A 22,512-nucleotide genomic window follows, 5' to 3' on the forward strand; every position below is an offset into this window, starting at 1 on the left:
ATTTTTCTACCCTTGCAGACAACTTCATCACATGCCTCTCTGGCTGAATCAATCAAGGTTTTCTTCAAGGCTTGCACTGAATATCTAAGGTTTGGTTCCTGTTCTAAAACTCTTTCATTTTTTCTTGAATAATGTTTATGTATTTTAGTCTACAGTTCACATCTGAGAGCTGCTCAACTTTTATTCGCTTTAAAACTTTCTTACATGTTATTCTTTTCAATATGAAATTCAATTTTTCTTGCTCAAGACTAAATAATGATCACTTCCAATTTCAAATCCTCTGTACACTCTGGTGTCCTGCACCAGGGAGAAAACATCACTGTCAACAATAACATAGTCAATGAGACTTTTCTTGTTCTCTCTTTTCTTTTCTTATTCTCTTTTCTTATTGCCTCTTCTCTCCATGTGAATTTGTGCACATTTTTATGTTGGAACATGGTGTTAGTAATAACCAGTCCATGTCCTGAGCAGAAATCCAACAGATATTTGCCATTATTATTAGCTTTGCTCTTTTCTCCAAATTTTCTCCAAATATTTTTGTATGTCTCACAATCATTTCCTACTTTGCTATTTAGATCCCCAACAAGGACCAACTTTTCCTTTTTCATTGTGTCAGTTGCTTTTTCTAAAGCGTCAAAAAATTCTTCCACTTCTATCTTAGTAGAACCTTCTGTGGGACCATAGGCACAAATAAGTCTCATTGTCCAGTTCCCCATTCTCATATTTGCCCACATTACTCTACTTGAGACTGCCTGCCATTCAAGAAGATTAGCCTTGTATTTTGTGTTGAATACTATGGCTACTCCTTCTTTTCCTTGATTGTCATTGCCTGAATATAACATTTTGTATTTTTTGCTCAGAAAGATCTCACCAGTTTTTGTCTTTTTTGTTTCAGTCACCCCTATTATGTCGATCTGGTACTTATCTAATTCCTCAGCTAGCTCCATTTGTTTGCCATTTAGGCTTCTTATGTTGATAGTACCGATCTTTAACTCTGGTCATGTTGAGTTGGGGGTGTGTTTTCAGATTTGTTCCAGTAGCTGACTTTTCGCTGTTCACCCTGGTTCCCTGGCGAAAACAACGGGGGACTTGTTTAACCTGGCGACACCCCAGCCGGTATGAAATTTTGTCATGTTGTCATTTTGTATTTTGGTTTAACCAGTAAGAATAGAATTTGGTCGGCTAAATCCCAAATTGCCAGCCCATCCATGTTCGTTCAGTATCCAGGTAGATACCCAACAGGGTTCAACATTATAAGGTGAGGATTGGACATTAGGTTAAAAGCCCTGGTCGGTTCTCCACATTCCTTTAAAGGCTATGTGGATGTCTCCTCTCAGTTATACAGCTTTGACCCTTAAGCACCCCACAAAATGCCTTTAGCATCTCAAAACACTGATGCCATGACCTGTTCTGCTGATGGAACCAACTTTGTCTTCTTTTTACGCTGAACAACCAGCTTCTGTTCACTGTTTTGAGTGCTGTGTTTGGATATCTGGTGTGTAATGGTGATTCCAAGTGCTGTGTTTGGAATCTGGTGTGTAATGGTGAATCCACCCATATTAATAAATTGATACGCAAAATCAGTTTTATTCTTGTTAAATTGCTCAAAGCACTGTTCAGAGATTTTCGTGTGAGTGCGTCTTTGATCTGCCGTGAGCAAGTGTGGCATGGCACCCATCTTGCGCAAAGCTTTTTCATTTTCAATTCTTCATGCAAAATATATCCTACACGTTCTTTTGAAATGCCTATAATCTCAGCAATTTCACGCACTTGCCAGTCATCCAATTACCATACCGTGCACTCGATCAATGGTTTCTGGTGATGTTATACTTTTTGGACGTCCTTCACGTGGATCATCTTCAAGGCTAGTACGGCCACGTTTAAACTCTTCTCATTGGAGAAAGAGTGCCCATAAACTTTTATGAACTTTGAATGAATTTCTTTTGCCGTTAAACCTTCTTTTTACAAAGAATTTTATAACCGAATGATACTCAATTTTATCTATTTCAAGGGATACAGACAACACTTTTTCTTCAGACGGCTGTATAAAACAAACTACTTGATAGAATGGTTTGCAATTTCACATGGATGCTTATGAAGATGTACCAACTTATAAAAAAAATTTTAAAAAAATCTTTCCGATAGTGTTGCCATCTATGGTCGAGGCCGAGACCTTTTCAGATCACCTTCATAGACTTTTGCCATATACATAAAATTTGTATAAATAACGTAATTAAAAAAGGAGAAAAAAAAAAAGAAAAACCTTTTCTGTTAAAAACTTAAGGAAAAATTAGCCACCATCCTTTCTTATTTCAAACATTCCATACTTCATCTATATTTCTGAAAAGTGCAGTCTGCAGTCGCTATAAATGCACCTCAATTCTTCTCTTTACAGGTGAACTTAGTGTTTTTATTTATTATTATTGCACAGGCACCTCCATGGAGTCCTAAAAGACATCTTGAAAGACCCAAACTATCAACACAGTATCTATCATACCTCCTCTTGAAACCATTAACAGATAAAACACAACCTGACTTTGGCAACCCATTCCATTCATTCACCACTCTCAAGTGAAAAATCAAGTACTCGTATCTTTGCTAACTGCACACTTACCCAACTTCCAGAGATGACCTCTTGTCCTCTCCCCTCTAGCCAAGTGCTGAAATATTTCCTTTGTATTAATCCTATAAAATTCTTTAAATAACTTGACCGTTTCTATCATATCTCTCCCGCTCCCCCTTTTTTTTTTTCACCTAACAACCAACAAACCCTCCATTATATTCCGTTTCAAGTAATTATCTCTCAGTGAGTGATTAAATTCCATTTCCTTCCTGCCATGTAATTTTTCCTCCTTTCTATCTATGTCTCTGAAGTCCCCCATAATAATTACTCTACTTACACTCATTGTACTAATCTGCTGATGCATGCTTGGTGGATGCATCCTTAAATCCCCTGGCTTATATCAGCCACCAGTTTGATATTGGCCTCAATCTCACAACAGATTGACTCAAAAGAACTACCTTCTGCCTGACTGACTCCTACTCTTGTTGGCTCCAGTTCATCTGTTATCACCAGTACCCCATGTTCTGTCTACTCTATCCTCCCTGAAAATACTAAATACATCATATTCTATGCCTGTAACGTTTTGCAAAGTCACACCAATCAGTGTTGCAAACTCTTCCCTCTTATTCTTGATACTTGTAGCATTAGTATATAAAAACTGTAGTATCCCCCTTAGGCCCCCAACCATTTACATCCTGAGCTGTCTGAGAGAGTAGATTCTGCATTTTTTGTTCAGTCACACACTCATTTGCTTTGTGGGTGCCTTCACACCTACATCCACTCTAATTTCTTTAGTTTTCCTGACTTTGAGCTTCCATACTCTCAGTAAATAGATGACTCTCTAGATACCTAACTCTGAATCCATTTAAGTGCAATGCATTAGCATTGTATAAATATTTCCATCCATCCCTGTGCATTAATTCATTAGCTATCATTGCCTCCTTCTCAGTTCACCTCTATCATAGCATGGCAGAAAACTTACAAACTTCTCTTTTGCTCCTCTTTTTTCTTGTTCCAATTACTCTTTCACATCCTCTCTCATACAATATTTCTTACCTCTGAAGTCATTGGTTCCAGCCAAAACAATCAATTCTTTCACCTTCCCTTTCCACATTCTGCAGCATCACTGATATTATTGATATAAGGTAAATACCAAAGAGTTTTTTGTTATGGGGAAAGCAGGAGGAAGAATGACTATGGAAGCATAACTTTGATTAATGGAGATGGTAGAGAGCATTTCATTTGTCTCTGGCAGATGAAACTGTAGAACTACTGATAGTATTGATATTCAACACCAGAGAAACAATACATTGAAATGTTTATGTGAAATACTCCCTTTATAGTAGAATTGCCATAAAAACTTATCTGCTTATGCTCTTTCTATCATTTATTCTTACAATCATCTTTTTTGTTTCTGCCATCTTGCTTTTTTCTGTTCTCCGTTCGACTAATTTCTAGCTGTTTCTGCAGCCTTTCGATCTCATGCTTTGTCCTGTGATACAAGCGAGTGTACCATTTCTTTATTCAGGTCTTCTACATTTTCCTGAACTTCCACTACTACACTTTCAAATTATCACTTTTCTGGTTTTCTATCAATGCTCTCTACTCTATTATCACATAATTTGTGCTCTCTGCACTTGCTGTCAAAACATTTATAGTTCGCCCACCGTTTGTGGGTCTCTGCTTGGCATCTTGCCAAGAATAGTCGATTCATGCTGAAGGAGAGAAAGAAATGAAGGACGTATGAATTGGTCGCCAACACGCGAAATCACGTGCTTTATAGGTAAAATTTTCCAACTGTTATACAGGCAACATAGTTAAATAAAATAATCATAAAAGAGAAGTTAATTTTCTGACCTGTAATAATAAACAACTCATCCCACAATACGGACTGATTACCCTATTATCGGAATGGATTCTCCTTTTTCTGACATGTGCAGAAGTGTCGAAGGATCTCTAATCGGTGGGCAAACAATATTACACAATTGCTCACTGTTTTCACTCTCCTTCCATACATCTCACAAATTCTACACTGAACAAAATCACATAAATTTAACATGCTCTACAAAGACATCTTGGCTACCATTATTCCACTATGCGTAGGTGCCAAACTGCTAATATACATATTTTACTTAAGTGTAAATAACTCAATCATGCACTTATAAAACAAATAAATACAATAAACTAACTCAGTATTATTAGCAAAAATTCGAAAAAATATCACTACTTTTTCTACAGCATTACAATCAATAAACCAAATATCCTCATTCGGTCTATTCTTATTTTGTGATATCGATCTATTTTCAACTTGCTCTTACATAATGAAAATTTTGATTTCTGAGAAATTATGGTAATAAAATTTGTTTGTTTCTGGCATAATCTAAGCAAAAAAAGAGAGTGAGAGGGAGAGAAATCATTGTCAAAAAGTGTGTGATGTAGATTTTGTAATTAACAGCCTTCATTTTTTTTTGTGTAAATTTGTTTATTGCCAATATAAACTTATACTATTCATTACTAAAGGATCTTTTATATATATTTTTATAACATACTTTATGAGCTTGAGAGATTTGAGAGCCTAATTTCCCAAGGTTCCATAAATATTTAATCATTTTGTACAATTTGTACTCTCTAATTGATCTATATTCCAAATATCTTTTTTTTTTTTTAAAAGTTCTGAACAGTTTCTACATTTTGCATAGAAACTGCTTAATTGTCTATATGTTTCTAGTTGTACAAAAATGGGAACAAAAATCATGACTTCCACGCCAGTCCGTGAAAATAGATTGTTGGTTTGGAAAACCCTGTATCTCAAAACAGTACATAGAGAAGAATTAATTTTCAGTTAGCATAGAAGAAAGGAAAAATTAAGGACACATATAGAAGAGAATACTAGATTTAATTCCATGATATCATTTGCGAGATGGAAACAATTTCAGTAGGTAGGAAGCATTAAAAAATACTTAACTGATGCAGTATCAGAATATATCCATAGAGGTTGAAGAATAAATAGGGTTAGAGTGAAATGAATAGTCTTATTAAGCAAAAATTCCTAAGAAAGGTGATGTGGAACGACTACTATGTGCATTAGGATAATGTCAGTTACAAAACCTATAAGGAGCCGACCAGAAGAGTTTCATCTATTGCAGAAAGAAATTCATATACTGTCTCTACTGTTATCCTAATGCCAACAATACTCTGAACTCTTCAATTCTATTTTGCTCAATGTTGATTTTCTTCAAACTAACTTTCCTAACAGCGAAGTAACCTTCCTCAGCAACTTCACTGTTCACAACACCAGCTGCTTAGCTGCCTACTTCTAACGGAACAGCTCATGATCTAACTGCAATCGCAAATGATCTCACACAAATTGTTCACATGGCCACCAGAATACCAGACAACCCCAACCAATCCCTAAGTACTCTGGATCTCTTCCTTACTGGCAACTGTTATGTACCTGTCCTCTATATGTTGTTGCATATTCTTTAACTATATTACTTTTGTATCTTTATCTAATCTTGTTTGTTATGTATACCCTACACACTCATACAAATTTCTCTTTCTTTAAACAAGCTAAATTCAGGCGGCTCTTAAGCTTAGCCATGTGTAATTTAATTTATGATTAGGGCTTTGTCCAGGTATGGGACGCTGCCATTAAACATATCCTCTGAGACAGTTCACTTGTTAAATATTGACAAATTTATATTTTAACTGCGCCAGCCAATACTGAGGATAGACGAGACTCTTATCCAAGGTGGCTCTCTCAGAGTGATACACAGTAATAAACTTCCAACAATAAAATAAACTAATTCCTGTTCTCTTTATCTTTGCATGCAGTCTTGGCTCTAAGTATCAAATTATACTCGTGGATCCCTCCCGCCAGGTTCGATGGTAATTTTATGAGTGGCTATTTGAATTCACATAACAAGCTGGACTCAGGCAAATGCTATGAAACATATTTATTAAATCAAGAAATTATACATGAGAAAATACAAATGCATGGTTAACTATATCGCGTTGCTAGCAAGATCTCAATTTCAATATTAATATTACAATACAAGAACAAATTACTTGGACCACCTCTATGTATAATTTAACAAACTTCTAGCTTATGTAGTGTATCTTTTATCACTCACATGGTCACTAGTTATATCTCACAACATATCACAATCATCTCTTATACAGATCCCTTCTAGGGAGACATTTCTCAAACAGGGACAGGTCAATGCCAAAATAGGGATAGTTCTAAAGTTCTTTACAATATGTCCATTACACAAAATATCCTATAGAATTCACACACAAATCTTCAACTGAAAATCAAAATATTACATTCAAATCAAATCAAAATGACAATCTACATTACCGTTCCTGGAATGACTTTCAGTTCTTTCTTCAGCCTTGTCTGGACAGCAAGGCTCCTTTAAGGTCTACAATTCTTTAAGGTCTACAATTCTCCGGGTTACATACGATAGCTGCACGGCCATATTCTACATATCGCAGGCACATATCTGGATTACCGTTGCACGATATAGCATAGCTATCCTGATCTGAGGAAATAGCTAGCCCTAACTCACACGCTACGGCAGACAACTCATAACTTCTACAGCCAGCCTAGAATCTTCTCCACTGGCGGAGACCGAGAGCCAACATCCACGAGGTCAGGAAACAGGAACAAAAAAGCCTTGTTTGGAGATGGGGGGGGGGGGCGTTTATATTGCCTGCTTCAATCTCAGAGATTCTGGCACTTCGCCACGTTGTTTATCGCGCTACGCACATTCCTCCACGTGCGCGTGGCGTGTTTTCCTAGAAAGCGTTCTAGCTTCCTTTTCGTATAACTTCACTTTCCCTCCGGCCATACATTATTCTGGACGGCTAAAGTGTGACCCTTGGACCTTAGCTTATACGCTTTGCTTTCTTATACTACATGAAATAGGATACTTTAAATAAATTAATACCTTAAATAAATTTCTTTATTGGACTTCCTACAAAACAGGTTAAGTCTCGCATATTTTTCATATTAATTATTTCTTCACTTCTATCTTAGTGTTATTTATATATATATATACACGCCGTTCATTGTCAAAACACAACATTCTCTACCTACAATCAAGGTTAGTTGTTCCTGAATAAATTAATGTTTTGTCCCACTTATAATATGATTATTCAGGACATAACACAACCTCCCCTCACTAGGAAGCTCCCACAGTTTAGTGCAGATCTCTTCTACCTTAAGATGTTTGACTTCCTTTCACTGCGATGACTGCAGCAATCCTATGGGGCATACTTTCCACAAGTGTACGATAGCAATCAATGGGAATTTTGGACCATTCTTCCTGTAGGCATGTAATGAGGTCCTGGGGGTGGACGTTCCTTTACTTCACCTGAACTTGAGTTCATACCACAGGTGTTCAGTAGGATTCATCAGGGCTCTGTGGAGGCCAGTCAAGTGTGGAGACATGCATTTCCACAAATCATGCAGTTACGGCATAAGACTCGTGCATTGTCTTGCTGAAAGAGACAATGATCAGTTCTGTAGAAATGCCACAAAGTAACTAGCATTGCATTTTCTTTAATGTTCAGATATCTCTGATATCTCTTGAAGTTCAGTGTTCTTGGCACCATGAACAAAGGTCCAAGGCCAAACCAGGAAAAACAGGAAAATACCATCACACTCCCACCTTTAAATTTCATAGAATGTCTTATCAGAGTCATGCACTCTGATAAGACATTCACCAGGTATCTGTCACACCCACAAGCATCCAGCTGCTTGTTAGAGGGTGTGGCATGATTCATTGTTCCATATTGTAGGTTATTTGCAGTGTGATGTATGTGGTTAAGGTGTTCCAGGAAGAGCAGAAGAGCTGTTGCATGGGGCCCAAACTTTTGTACATGGGGCATGTACAAAAGCTTTCCAATCTTCTGCACATTCTCTTCGTAAAGTGGGACATGGAAGATGATGCTGCATATTGCAGTCCTACCGTGGACATTCATGTTGCGAGCCTTGGTTGTGAATGTTTTTTTGCAGATTAGTATTCTATTCCAGTTGATGCTTGGAACTCCTCATTCATCGTGTTAACCGACGAATGGTGGATTTTACATGTTATCCTTCGTAGTATCCTAAAGTCAGGTAGCACTTGCAGTTGACTCCTTGTGCTTCCATCTCAGTATGGTATCACTGATTGTTGACCTGAATGGTCCAATTTGTTGAACAGATAGTCCTATGACATGGCATCATATCACAACACTTCTTTCAAACTCCATCAGTTTCCTTCTCACAGCCATTTTCACTCGGACATAGGTGCACTGACTTGGGATCATCATATTTTTTTAAATTTATATTGGCTACAAACACATGACTCGTTACATTACATAATGCACCTTGCCTATGAGGATATCTGTTGACTTCTTTCCAAATAGTGTGTGTGTATTTTTTTTTAATGAAATGTGGATTAATCTGTTTGTTTATTGATCTGTATTCCAGATATCTTTTTTTAAGTTCTGAACAGTTTCTGCATTTTACATAGAAATTGCTTTATTGTCTATATCACTGAAATGAGCAATTTTAGGCTCTTCTTTGATAATTACTCTTACTCAACAGTTGTATTTTTCATACTTCAACAGCTGTTGATGTATGAAAAATACAACTCTGAAAGTTGCTTTGCTGAATGAGCTTTCTTGCCATTTTAATATTTCTGCTATTTCTATATTACTTGTTATTTCTATATACAAATGCAGGAGCATCAGGAACAAAGGGGTTGAGGTTATTGCTTTAGTGAATGCTTTACAGGCTGAGATTGTCAGCATTAGTGAAACCTAGTTTTCAGAATCAGATCTAATTGGGATCAAATGTAAAGATATGGTATTTTTAAGAAAGATAGAATAGATGGGCGAAGTGGGATTATGCAAACATTGTTGGGGCAGCAGAGATAAGAATGAAGAATTTACTGAGCTGTTGGAAGACACTTTCTCAATCAGCATGTGAAAGAAATGACTCAAGGTCAAAGAATGTTATACTTGTTCATATCATCAGAAGAGGGGGGGGGGAGTCTCAGTTAAGAATACAATTATTTTACCACCAGTTGTTTGCAGTGATCATGCTGTACTTTCCTGTGAAGTAGTTAATTATATAGATGTTCCAATTAGGACAGATTACATTCAGAACTACAAAGCTGGAAATTTTGACCAACTCAAAAGAATACTATCTTTGCTCCCATGGTATCGGTTACTGAATGGGAAAGATATCAGCAATGCTTGGGAATCTTTGAACAAAAGCGCTTAAACAAGGCAGTATCTGAATGTATCTCTAGAATTGTAAGAAGAAATAGGTTGGGAATGAAATGGATGTACAGCTTTATTGAGCACGAGATCCATAAGAAGATGATGTGGAAGGAATATTGTGAGAATACACAGTTCTACTACTTTGGATAAAGGCATGAGAATGAGGTTGAAGAGCTATGGATAAGAATTTGTCAATGGGTACAGTGGAATATCAGTACATATGGTAAAGGAATGTTTATCCTAATTGGCCAGGCCTTTGACATGTACATATAACTTGAGTCTCAACTCAGGAAAGATACCACATGAATGGAAAGAATGTATGGTAGTTTCATTGTGCAGGGGTATTGCAAAAAATGTTATGGCTGAGGTGGATAAAGGGAATGGATGAACAATGATACTGCTGGATTCTGCTAAGGGCATTTTATAGGATACCACAGAAGGCTGTTTCATAAACTGCAGAGTATGAGTTTGGAATATAATCTCTTGATTTGGATAAGTGGATGGTTGACAAGTATTAAAAAGTAGTATATGGTGGGAGTGAATCTGCCAGATTTGATTTAAGGTGACTAGTGGTGTATCCCAGGGATCAGTCCTTCAACCATTTTTATTCACTCTATACATCAATGATATAAGGAAGGCTCTAACAGGCAATGTGCAATTGTTTGCTGATGATGCAAAGATAGATAAGTCAATCAGAGATGACACTGATAACCAACACTTACAAAATAATTTGTATGGGTTATTTGAGCAAATAATTGCTGTTAATTCACTGTTATTAAGTATAAAGTTATGTACTTTGTCATGATGAGATTTCCAGTGATATATTACTGGGGTTATTCTACAAGAAACTTTAGACTAGGGATCTTGCCATTATGGTGAATAAGAATTTTAAATTCAAATATCACAACAAAATTTGCAAATACAACTCGGAAGATAAATGGGATTTTGAAATGAACCTTGACATGTAAGGATTAGGAAGACATTTTGCCTATTTATAAGGCCTTGGTGTGTGCAGATTTGGTTTCTTGGGTTTTTGAAGGGATAAAGAAACATGGAAAGGATGCAAAGAAAAGTTGCAAGATTATACCAGAATTATGAGGACAGTTTGAGAGTATCTGGACTACACTCTGGTTAACATGAGAAAGAGGAGCAATACGATAGAAGCCTATGCACTTCTGAATGGCTATTATAGGATATTGTTAAGTTATTTAAGTTATCTATTACTGTAATTTTCAATTTACTTATTGTATGTAACATTCTTATCTATAATTACTCTTTTGTTTTTCAAGGAAGGTATTCGTCCTGGTGATACTACCTGTACCTTCTGTGGAACTCCAAATTATATTGCTCCAGAAATTCTGAGAGGAGAAGATTATGGTATGTTATAAAAATTGTATTCATAGTTTATAAGCAGAAAATCATTTAAGAATTTTTTATGGTTGAAGTTCTTATTTATTTAAAAATTGCTATTTGAATTGCATTCATTAAATTGTAACAAAAGAAATGCAGATGGATGTGCAAGGAAGGAGGAAGTGTGGGTGGCAAAAGAAGGAAGAGATGGAGGGAGATGGTAGAAGAGAACTTGAGGATGAAGAACTTGAATGTGGTGACAGCCCAAGATGGGAGGATATGGAGGAGACTCATCATTAACAGCAACCCCACTTAAGTGGGGCAAGCTGCAGAAGAAGAAGATTCATAAATAAAGACTAACTATGATGTCACATAACTGAAAAAAAGAAAAATATAAAGCTTGAAATCACTAATTTATTATAATATTTATCTGATACAGATAACATTAGCTCAAAAGGCTAAGTAAAATTATATAATGTCAGGACTACACCTTGTGTGATATTTTCCTGTAATGGTTGCATTGCAGTTTCTGATTCAATAGAGAATTAACCATAGCTAACCATAAGCCAACACTTAGTTACCTGTACTGTATATTTAATCTGTTTCTATAAACAAACAGGTAGTTTAACTACCTGCTTCTCTGTAGAAACATTGCCATTACTGCATAACAGCAATTGCAGTTTTCCTTTCCTCTGATTATGACTATATATTTTTTCATCCGTTAAGATCTGTGGCATTATCAGGATTACGGTTAACTGAACTTTACAAAAGTTTAGTGAAGTGTAATCTAAATGCAATAAACAAACAAGTGCAGCAAGGTTGACTCATTACAAAATTGAGTTTGTGTACTTTTCACCAACACCTCATGATTGCTGCAATCCTATTTGTGTGATGTGCTTTTTTCTTATTTCTTTTAATTTGTTCTTTGGCATAAATGGATAGTTGCTCAATGAATTTCATCTTTGGGTAAGAGATGAATTTCATTACCCAGTGTGAGACTACTATCTCACTTATTGAAGACTTGATGTAGCTTGAAAAAGTTTCATGTTTAGTCTCTAGAGCAGGATTTCTGTACTTTTTGAAAAAATAAATGAAAGAATACAAAAAATGTATAAAATTAATGAAAAAAAAAAAAAACCTTGGCCCATCAGCAGTACATATGTGCTATAGGGTTATAGAAGCTATTCATGTGTGGGTGCCACATAAAGTAAAAAGAAGTCAAGATTCAGAGTGCCATGAGAACATAACTTCTGAATTCTTTCAAGTGGCATATAGGTTTTATATAGATTTTTTGGAGAAAAATATCTGAGGAAAAGAGCATTTGAGACTGCTGTCTTATTAATGTCATCTACACATCTCGAATAACAGCAAAATAGACAGCTTTTTTTTACATATGAACTGACAGTATAATTTATTTCATGATGTTAAATCCCACACCTTGCAAATGCAAAATAAACTAGTCATTTATTAAGCTACTCCTGCTGTTTTGCAGGACTTCAAACTAGCATCCTCAGAGCACGGAAGTACTTGATTCAAATTGTAATGCTGATGGGGTAAAGAGGAATATCCTCTAATGATGATATGTAAGTGCTACATAGACAAAGAATTTGTTGCAAGCCTTTGAGATTACTTTTATTTCCTTAAATTTAATCTACTTGGAAACATCAAAACAAGGCTGTTGAAGAAACAAAGGGACTGAAGAATGTAGAGAAATCATAAGAGCCATCAGGCAAGACAAGGAAAAAATTTTATACTAATAAATGTGAAAACATAATAGAGTTCCAGATGAGGAGACACAATTACAAAAGGTTGTTTGGTTTAGTTCGTGATCTAAAGCAGAAGTTTAAGCATAAAGTAAATGTCATCAAAGACAGGAACGGAGGTACTGGCAGAAAAATTAGAAATCAAAAACAGATGGAAAAAATACTGTGAGGAGCTGTACAGCAGAGCAGATAACGAAAATTTAGAGGAGCCCTCTCACCAGGAAAATTTTACTTTGGAATCTCCTCTACTTAGTTGAGGTTGAAAGAGCAGTTAAACAGTGTAACAACAATAAGGCCATGGAGAATGCTTCATAGATTGATTACAAGGATATGGGTGATACGATCATGGCCTAGAGACTGGAAGAAGTCAGTTTTCATACCCACTACATAAGGAAGATATGAAAGATTGCAAGAACTATAGAGCTATTAATCTCTCATGCAAGCAAGATTTTATTAAAAATAATTCTAAATAGGATTGAGGCTAAGTTGAGGCAGGACGTCTCAGGAAGAAGCATAATCCTTTGCCTTAGACAGATCATAGAAAAGTATAAAGAATTTAGACTCCCTATGGTAAAGTGTTTCATAGACTATGATAGTCTCACACAGTTAAAGCTTTTAACTGTGTTCAGCATGTGAAATTGTGGAACTAATGAAAATAATGGGTTTTTCTCAACACACAATCAGGTTGATAGCTGACTTGTACAAGGAGCAAGAAGCCACAGTAAGAAGGTGTTGGATTTACTTGATTGGCTTCAGATTGGAAAGGGAGTTAGGCAAGGATGTCTACTTTCTCCCCACCTCTTTAATATCTACGCTGTGGACATCAGGCATGTAGCAGTGGATGAGCTTAAGATAAGTAGTAGATCAGTTATAATATGATGTATGCTGATGACAGAGTACTCCTTTGTAATAAGGAAGAATTGGAACAAATCCTTAACAAAGGTAATGAGATAGTAAGAACAGAGAACTTCAGCTCAATCCTTGCAAGACAAAAATTATTGTTCTCAAAAGAAATAAGATGGGGAAGGTCCTGAGAAATGTGTACCTTAATGGAGAAAGAATTGGGGAAGTCAGCAGATTTCAGTACCTGAGGTCCATTATTAAAGTGAATTGCTGTTCAGCAGATTAGGAATGGCTAAAACAACAGAGATATATCTAAAATCTGGTAGGGTGGATCTATCTCCAGAAACAAAATTGAGGATTTTGGATGACTGTTTTTCCAACAGTGACTTTTGGATGTGAGACTTGGAACCTAAAGAAGTGATATGAAAAGGATAGCTGCTTTTGAGATGTGAAGTTACAGATGACTGTTGAGGATCTATTTGCAGAAAGGCAGACGAAAGGGTGGGTGCTTGGAAGTTCTTGGAAAAAGAGGAGGGGGAGGCCATCAATGAGATGGATGGTGCATCTGGAGTGACTGACCTTCAGAGAGTTTAAACCTCTAAAAAACAAACAAGACCACCTGGCTAGGACTGGTGTGGCATTTGAGTGACCATACAGTATCTGATGATATCCATTGAATAGATAGATAGACGGATGGAAAGAAGATTATCCACTAATAATTTTAGTCCTCACTTCATGATACCAATATATGTATTTATGTTCAAGGGATAAATTATTTTGATAATGTTGCCTTTCCTATTCTGTTTAAGTGACCATACGAGCTTGACACAGCTCTTAAAATCTCTCACACATTCTTGAATACTAATGAGTTGCGTTCCTTTCTGCTATCTTAAATGTTTTATATAATCCTGCCATACTTATTCTCTTATTACTTATTTCCATATTTATTTTACCATCTTTGTGCCTAAATTACTGAAACATTTTACTTTCTATTGGAGTCCTTCATTGAGAATGCAGTTGGTGTTTTCTGTTTCTCTCTATTTTCATAGTTTCTTTTTTATTGCTGATTTTCATGCCAGATTCACTAGCAATTGATTTAATTAATGTCCTGAAGACATGCATTTATTTAGGATTATCTGCTAAACATCATCTGCATCAAGTAAGGAGCTGAGTTTATTATCTGGTTGGAATACTCCATATTATGAACAGACTGAAAAAGTTATTAAAATATGGTATCAGAAATAACACAATTTTTGCCCTCTTAGAAACAAGTTTTTCATCTCTTAAACAGGCAGAAACTTGCCAAGAGGATACATGCAATTAACAGACACAACATACTGGGCCTCATAATCTTAGCTGCTTTAGGCTTAATGTGAGCTAAACCCAATGTGCCCTTCTGAAATACTTTTGGGGAGTTTAAATCTATGTTGTAGCTGTAATACCACATTGACTTACTGGGGGGGGGGGAACAACCTTTGAACACTAGTAAATAACATGTCAGAGAGTACTGGTTGGATGCAGTGCCACAGACCTTTCACGACACATCCTCAGCCAATGTTAACAAGCCAAAAGATACCAAATATCCTGAAATACTGAAATCTTACAAATAACATAAAGTGGGGGGGTGGGGATCTGTACTTTACATCTACTGCAAAGATGTTGAAAGTTTATTTTTCACTTGGTTAGAGTATAATAAATTTAGTTTAATCCTTTATCCAAGTGTGAGCAAACATAGTTTGCACCTGAAAGTATCTTCAGGACTGGGGTAAGGTGGTACAACACCAAGGCACTCCTTGCAAAGGTGGAGCAAGCTACCAACACTCCTATCTCAGTATCTCCCATAATGCAAAACACATCTCCTTGCAGATATGTCTAATGTTATGCATTAAGGGAAGGGCCACAACCCAGACTAGTTTCGACCTTTATTGAGGTCTCTTCAGTGGGAGCCAGGCCCAAGTGGAGATACCAGGCAGAAGCATTAGCAGATCATCTCTACCTATAGGAGTTGCCAAATGGTGTGCCACCCTTTTTTAATAAATTACTCTGGATTTAGAGAAAGATGTTGAAAGTTTATTTTTCACTTGGTTAGAGTATAATAAATTTAGTTTAATCCTTTATCCAAGTGTGAGCAAACAAAGTTTGCACCTGAAAGTATCTTCAGGACTGGGGTAAGGTGATACAACACCAGGGCACTCCTTGCAAAGGTGGAGAAAGCTACCAACACTCCTATCTTGTGGCCCTTCCCTTAATGCATAACATTAGACATATCTGCAAGGAGATCTGTTTTGCATTATGGGAGATACTGAGATAGGAGTGTTGGTAGCTTGCTCCACCTTTGCAAGGAGTCCCTGGTGTTGTACCACCTTACCCCAGTCCTGAAGATACTTACATAGTCGAAAAACCTGCTCTAGACACTAAACATAGAATTTTTCAAGCCATTTAAGGTTTTCAGTAAGAGCAGGGTGTTAGTCTTACACCAGACAATGATATTTACCTTCCACACAGCAAAGAATGCTCAGCTTTTAGTACTCAAAGTGAAATTTAGAAGATTTTAAATTATCTTATCATATTCAAAGATAAAACACACATTTTATCAAAAAGATATTAGAATCTTACATTATGTTTTTCTTAAAGGTACAAAACTTGTATGGAATTTGATTTGTAGAAATATGTTGTAGATTTTTTTTTATTTTAAAAATATATATTTATGTATAGTAGTTGCATGATCTTGCTGAAACACACCTGTACCATCTGGAAAGACAATCGCTGAAGTGGGAGGGATACCATGAAGATGTACCTGATTAGCCAGAGTGAGTAGGCACTTTGTAGCATTTATAGTACAATATACTAGTAGGAGGACTCCAAATCCCCCATACCATACTACCATCTTCTCTGCTTCTGCTTTACCATAACATTGGAATGATTCCCCAGGTGATTCATCCAAAAAATAAGCAACTTTTTCACAGGCTTCAATAGGCTCTCAGATGCAGATTATGAATTTTGTCATTTATTAGACATTTACATGGGATTTTGACAAGGCACTTACTTTGGCCCATATGGAGGAATCTAACTAAATTCCATGGTCATCTGTTCTGCAGTTTTTTTTTTTTTTCCCATCTATGGGCTCGCATAAGCAGGACATTTTGCCTTCACTACAGGTATTCATGAGGCATGGGGGCCCATGTATTCTGCAATTCCTGGAACACATTAACTACATACCGCACACTGCAAACAACCTACAATATTAACAGTGTCCTGGATACTGTCATCCTTCAACTGGTTTCCACTGTGATACATCTGCGATGGAATGGTGAATTACAAAATAACAGGACTATCATATTTCAATGGGACTGTATGTGGTGCACAAGAGGACAGAAATCATTAATCACTGTACTACTGGCCTTGACCTGTTTATACATCAGTAAATACATGGATGTTGAGGTATCCATTGAAACTGTATGGATACAAAGCATAAATTATTTTATGTATTTCATCCATATGATCATTTGGGTGGTTAATGGAGTGAACAGTGTAATTTAGCACTCATGTAAACTTAGTGATTTTTTATTTTGTTTTTATTAGAAAAAGTAGTGTTTTATAGCTTAGAGTATATTTTCATGTTTTTAGAGTATATAGTGTCTTTATAACATATTTTTATTGGAATATTAAATACAACTGTAAAATGGCAACAAAAACGCAGAAGAAATGGAACGATAACAGCAAAGTCATGAACAAGAAGATTTTCTCCACTAAAGACAATATTGAAGAGGATATTGAAAATAAACCTCCAAAATTGCTAAGTTAAAACAGATTATTAGATAGACAACGAGGGAATTGCAGAAAGTCGAGCGGCATTTAAAGAAACATAGGAAGAATAAAAAAGTTCAGCAGCAAAATGGACAGCAACAAGGAAATCAAGTAAGTTAGTGCATAATAATGAAAATCTGGTAAGTAAAGTTGATTGTAAAACGAAGGATGTTATTTGGTATTGTGACTTTATCGTAAAACATGCCATTGATGAGCAGGTTATTATGTCAAGTTTTCCCAGAGAGCAAAAATTAAAAATATAATGTAAGCAATTGAAAAACAGAAAAGCAGAGCGAAAGATGTTGCTATTCTGGTAGGTATACCAATGGCTTAATTAGCAATAAATTCAGTATGAGAGAGGATATGAAAAGGTTGTTCGAAGAAACGAGAGTGAAGGATTGAGAAAGTAAAAATCATTAATGTGTTACCTAGATATGATGAAAATGAACTACAAAAAAGGGCTATGGTGGCAAGCAATTCAGTGCATAGACTGTAAGAAGGAATGGATGCAAGTTTTGGGATGTATCAAGTGAGTTTGAGAGAAGATTGGATTTGTATAAGAGGGACGGCCCACAGTCGGATGCATTTAGCATCAGGAGTCTGGAAAAATTACTAATTCATATGAGACCTAACACAGAGAGTCAGGGAAACTGAATTCTTACAGGAGGAATTGTAAGAATCTGTGTGAAAGAGTGACAGTGTGTTAGGTAACTGTGTTAATGATGGGAATGGTTATTATTATGGAAATGATTATGAAGAGAGAACAATTCTGTGTTCATCTGGTTTGGACCTATCAAGCATATGTAAAGATATCTGCATAAGTAAGGAACTAGATAAGAACAGAGATCTGCAAGTCGAACTGTGTCATGCAGACCACAGACAAGAGTATACAAAAGAGCACATGCAGGTAACTTATGTCTGTACACGAATGCTAGCAATATTGAAAGTAGTTTGTTGCCTTGGTTATTATATTGGTAACTTATATTGTAGGCATTAGTGAAACCTGGCTGTCAGAAGCAGACATAGTAACTGGTATCGAGTGCAAAAAAGTACAGTGTTTTTAGGAAGAATAGACAGGATGGAGTATGCCGTTGATGATATCAGATGACTTGAATTCGTTTAGAGTTGAGACCTATGATTGTAAAACTAGTAACAGTTTAAGTGCCGGTGAGTTTGAAGCCACCTGGTGTTGAGGTGAAGTCTGACAAGATCAAATAAATAGTATGATGTTGTTACAGGCCTGGTGGATCAGTTGCTAATGATAAAAAAATGCATCACCAAATAAATATGATGTGTGTGAAAAGAGTAATACTAATGAGGGACTTCAATTATCTGAACATTGATTGGGTAGTTGTGAAATTGCATGAGAAAAATGAAACTGAATTTATTGAGCTGTTGCAACACAACTTCCTAAAGCAGCAAGAGACAGATGGAACTCGGGGTCAAAGAGCATTAGATCTGATTATAGTGTTGGCAGGGATTTCAATTAAAGATGTAACCATTCTGCCTCTGATTGATGACAGTCATCATGCCATACGCAGTTGGGAAGTGGCTAAGTTTTTGAATATTCCATTCAGAAAAGGGTTACATGCTGAAATACAAAGCAGAAAATTATGACCATCTGGAGAGTATGCTGGGTTCTGCACCATGGTATCAGTTGTTGGAAGGGAAGGATATCGACAGTGTGTAGGAAGTGTTTAAAAAATACTTAAATGATGCAATATATCAGAATGTGCCCTGAGTTCAAAGAATAAACAGAGTAGGAGTGAAATGGATGTGTAATCTAATTAAGCAAGTGATTTGTAATCACTTAATTAGATTACACTATCATGTGCATAAGGATGATGTCTGTTATGAAAATAATAAGCAACTGTTGTACAGAAAGCTAAGTCTGAGTATGAAAAGAAACTAGCATTGCAAGTTAAAGACAACCCAAAAAGAATTCTATTGTTATGCTGAAAGTAAAAGAAAGAATGAATTTGAAAGAATAACTCTGCTGAATGCAGATGGTATGCCAAAGTGATTGTTTAATGAGTAGCAATTTTGCTAAAAACTATCAACCTGGTGTATTCAGCATTGAACTCACTGCTACCTCGTTACTGTATGAGGAAGAAGTACTAGAGTTGCACAAACTGAATAGGAATTCTGCAATAGGAACTGATGAGATTTCAGCACAGATGCTAAAAAGAGTGTTCAGCTGAACTGGCTTTTCTTCTGACCAGGCTATATAATTTGAGTCTCAGAACTGGAAATATCCCACAAGAGTGGAAAGAATGCATTGTAATCCCATTGTACAAGGGTGGTGTAAAGACCAGTGTGTCCAACTAACTGTAGACTAATCAGTATCTTATGAATGGTGATGAAGATTTTTGAAGAGTTGGTTAGGACTTGCATTCAGAAATGGGATGATAGTGAATCTCTACTTTGCAACAAACAGCATTAGTTTACTAAGGAAATGTCATGTTTTAGCAACTTGCTCACATTCTATAATAATGTTACCATTGAATTATGCAATGGAAATTGATACATCATGATACTTTTGGACTTTGCTTAGGCTTTTGACAGAATACAGCATGTAAGACTGCTGCCTAAATTGGAGAATATCAGATTGGATTATGGACTATTGGCATGGCTAAGAAGATAGCTGACTGACAGATATCAAAAAGTCATGTCGGGGATGTGAATCCGCATGATTCAAGGTGACCAGTGGTGTGCCTCAAGGATCAGTCCTTGGTTCATTGTTATTCAATCTGTACATTAATGACATTGGGAAGGATTTGACATGTTCCCTACAGCTATTTGCTGATGATGCAAAGATAGATAGGGGAATCAAATGTCTGCTGATATGTGGTTCTTACAGAATGATTTGAATAGTCAGGAATTGTGGACATTGAAAAATGGCTGTCAGTTCAATGTTAATAAATGTAAGGTCATGATTAGTTATCCAACTTTGCTGTGATTAGTTATCCAGTGTTGCATTATATTGGTGAGATTATGCTAGAAGAAACTGATCAGGCTAGGGATTGGAATGGATTGCTGTTGGATGTGCAAGTAGCGTGGGTACAAATAGTATGGGTACCCTCGATGAATTCCTGACTCCCTGGAAGTCTCTCTTAATAATAAACCCATAAAGCTAAAAAAAAAAAAAAAATTAATGGTTTAAAATTACTTTTTAAATGTATTTGAAATTGAACATTGACTAAAAAAACACTAAAAATTCTTGAAAGAAAAAATTATATTTGTAGAAACATCAAATTTAGTTAAAGCTTTCTTTAATATATATATATATATATATTTTTTTTTTTTTAATTTTAATTGCAACTGTTCTCTTTGATTGTTTGTGATCTTCATACATATATTATATATCATTTAGTATTTGTAACTCTTTTTTTTTTTATTTCTTAGATTTCAGTGTTGATTGGTGGGCATTAGGAGTGCTGTTGTATGAAATGTTAGCTGGTCGTTCACCATTTGATATTGTTGGTGCTGCAGAAAATCCTGATCAAAATACAGAAGATTTTTTATTTCAAGGTAAGTCATCCAGAAAAGCAGTTTATTCAGGACTATTAAAGTTATAAAAAATTTTTTTCTTCTGAGCATTTATCATATTTAGGTTATAATACATTCAATAGTATAGTAAAATAAAAGCAGTAACAGAAAATATAATAAATTTTACTTTTTGATTGTTAATTTGAAGCATTTATTCTGTTCGTGAATGGTTTCACTCTTCACTTGCTAGCAAAGATACTAAGGTCAAAATCCTGTCTTTGAAAGGTAATTTCCTAGACCTTATTTTGAAAGACAACATGTAATTAGATTTGTGGAAAAATGTTCTCCATCCTCCTGGAAACTTGCCCAATAGATTGCCATTCAGTCTCACAGTTGTAAATATGTTTGATGCCTATTGGCCTGGATTTCCTCTGTATTTTTGCTAAGTGTCTTAGCGTACTGTGGACAAAATAGTGTCATACACTATTTTGTAGCTATCTTTCTATATTGGGCTGTTGCCTAAATAACTGTTAGAATTATCTGCAATAATTGGAAAATTAACACATATTTTCACTCAGATACAACTGTTATTTCATTGTTCTTGTTTGTTAACCATAAGTTGTTTTCATATTTGTGTGGCTTCCTTTATAAATCAGTATAGAACTATTGTATTTGCATTCTACTGCTTCAGTAAGTTGTTACTTGGAAATTGATGTATTAATTGTTTTTCTCTCTTGCGATCTGCTAAGCCACGTTTGTTTAGTTGGTGGAGTCTGATTATTTGTCATGAAGTCCAATGACATGGTCTTTTTTGACCATATATAATATGGTCATATATATATAAAACACATTTTATGGTTCATGGCATTCTTTGACCAAACATGGTTCACTGCTAGTTTTTTGATGCATGTTTCATATTACACTTCAAAAGCAATGAAGTTTTTACCTGAATTGCCAAGGATAGGGTCACTGCTCATTGTTGTTACTTCATTTGTTCTGCATTGTTCCCTATTTGAGGTAGTTGATGAAATCAGTAGAATATCTTGTTTCATATTCTGTTAATTCTGTAGTGAATTTTATCTGTTCAATTTTCAACATAAAAGAATATGAATTTTTATATGTAGCCAAATGAAAACCACATTATTCACATATAGTTCATATTTGTAATGTTTGGTGAGCTTGTGGACTATTTCTCATAAATGGAAACAGGTTGGATCTCATCAAATATAAACTCAAAAATTTTAACTTGATGTGAATGATGTTTGCTATTTGGCTACATGAAAAACTTCACATATATGCTTTTAAGGTAATCCATCAAATACATTTATTAAAATTTTGATGTTAAACTATTAGAAGAAAGAAACATGTATATTAGGCAGAAATTTATCATTGCAGAAGTTCTGAATCAGTATGGTATTCTTC

The 22,512-nt window shown here is 35.7% G+C and overlaps 1 protein-coding gene across 2 annotated transcripts in view; it reads left to right on the top strand.

The window, feature by feature from the left end:
- aPKC (protein kinase C iota type) overlaps positions 1–22,512 on the top strand; it is a 380,150-nt gene that overhangs the window by 304,524 nt on the left and 53,114 nt on the right. For both annotated transcript variants that reach the window (XM_090408542.1, XM_090408543.1), the window contains 2 exons: positions 11,128–11,215; positions 21,007–21,132. In XM_090408542.1, coding sequence (XP_090264668.1) covers positions 11,128–11,215; positions 21,007–21,132 — 214 coding nt within the window. The remainder of the gene's footprint in view (positions 1–11,127; positions 11,216–21,006; positions 21,133–22,512) is intronic.

This window comes from Typopeltis vanoorti, chromosome 18 (assembly GCF_054136105.1).
Source record: "Typopeltis vanoorti isolate ZY-2024b chromosome 18, IOZ_Tvanoo_1.0, whole genome shotgun sequence".
NCBI lineage: Eukaryota > Metazoa > Arthropoda > Arachnida > Uropygi > Thelyphonidae > Typopeltis > Typopeltis vanoorti.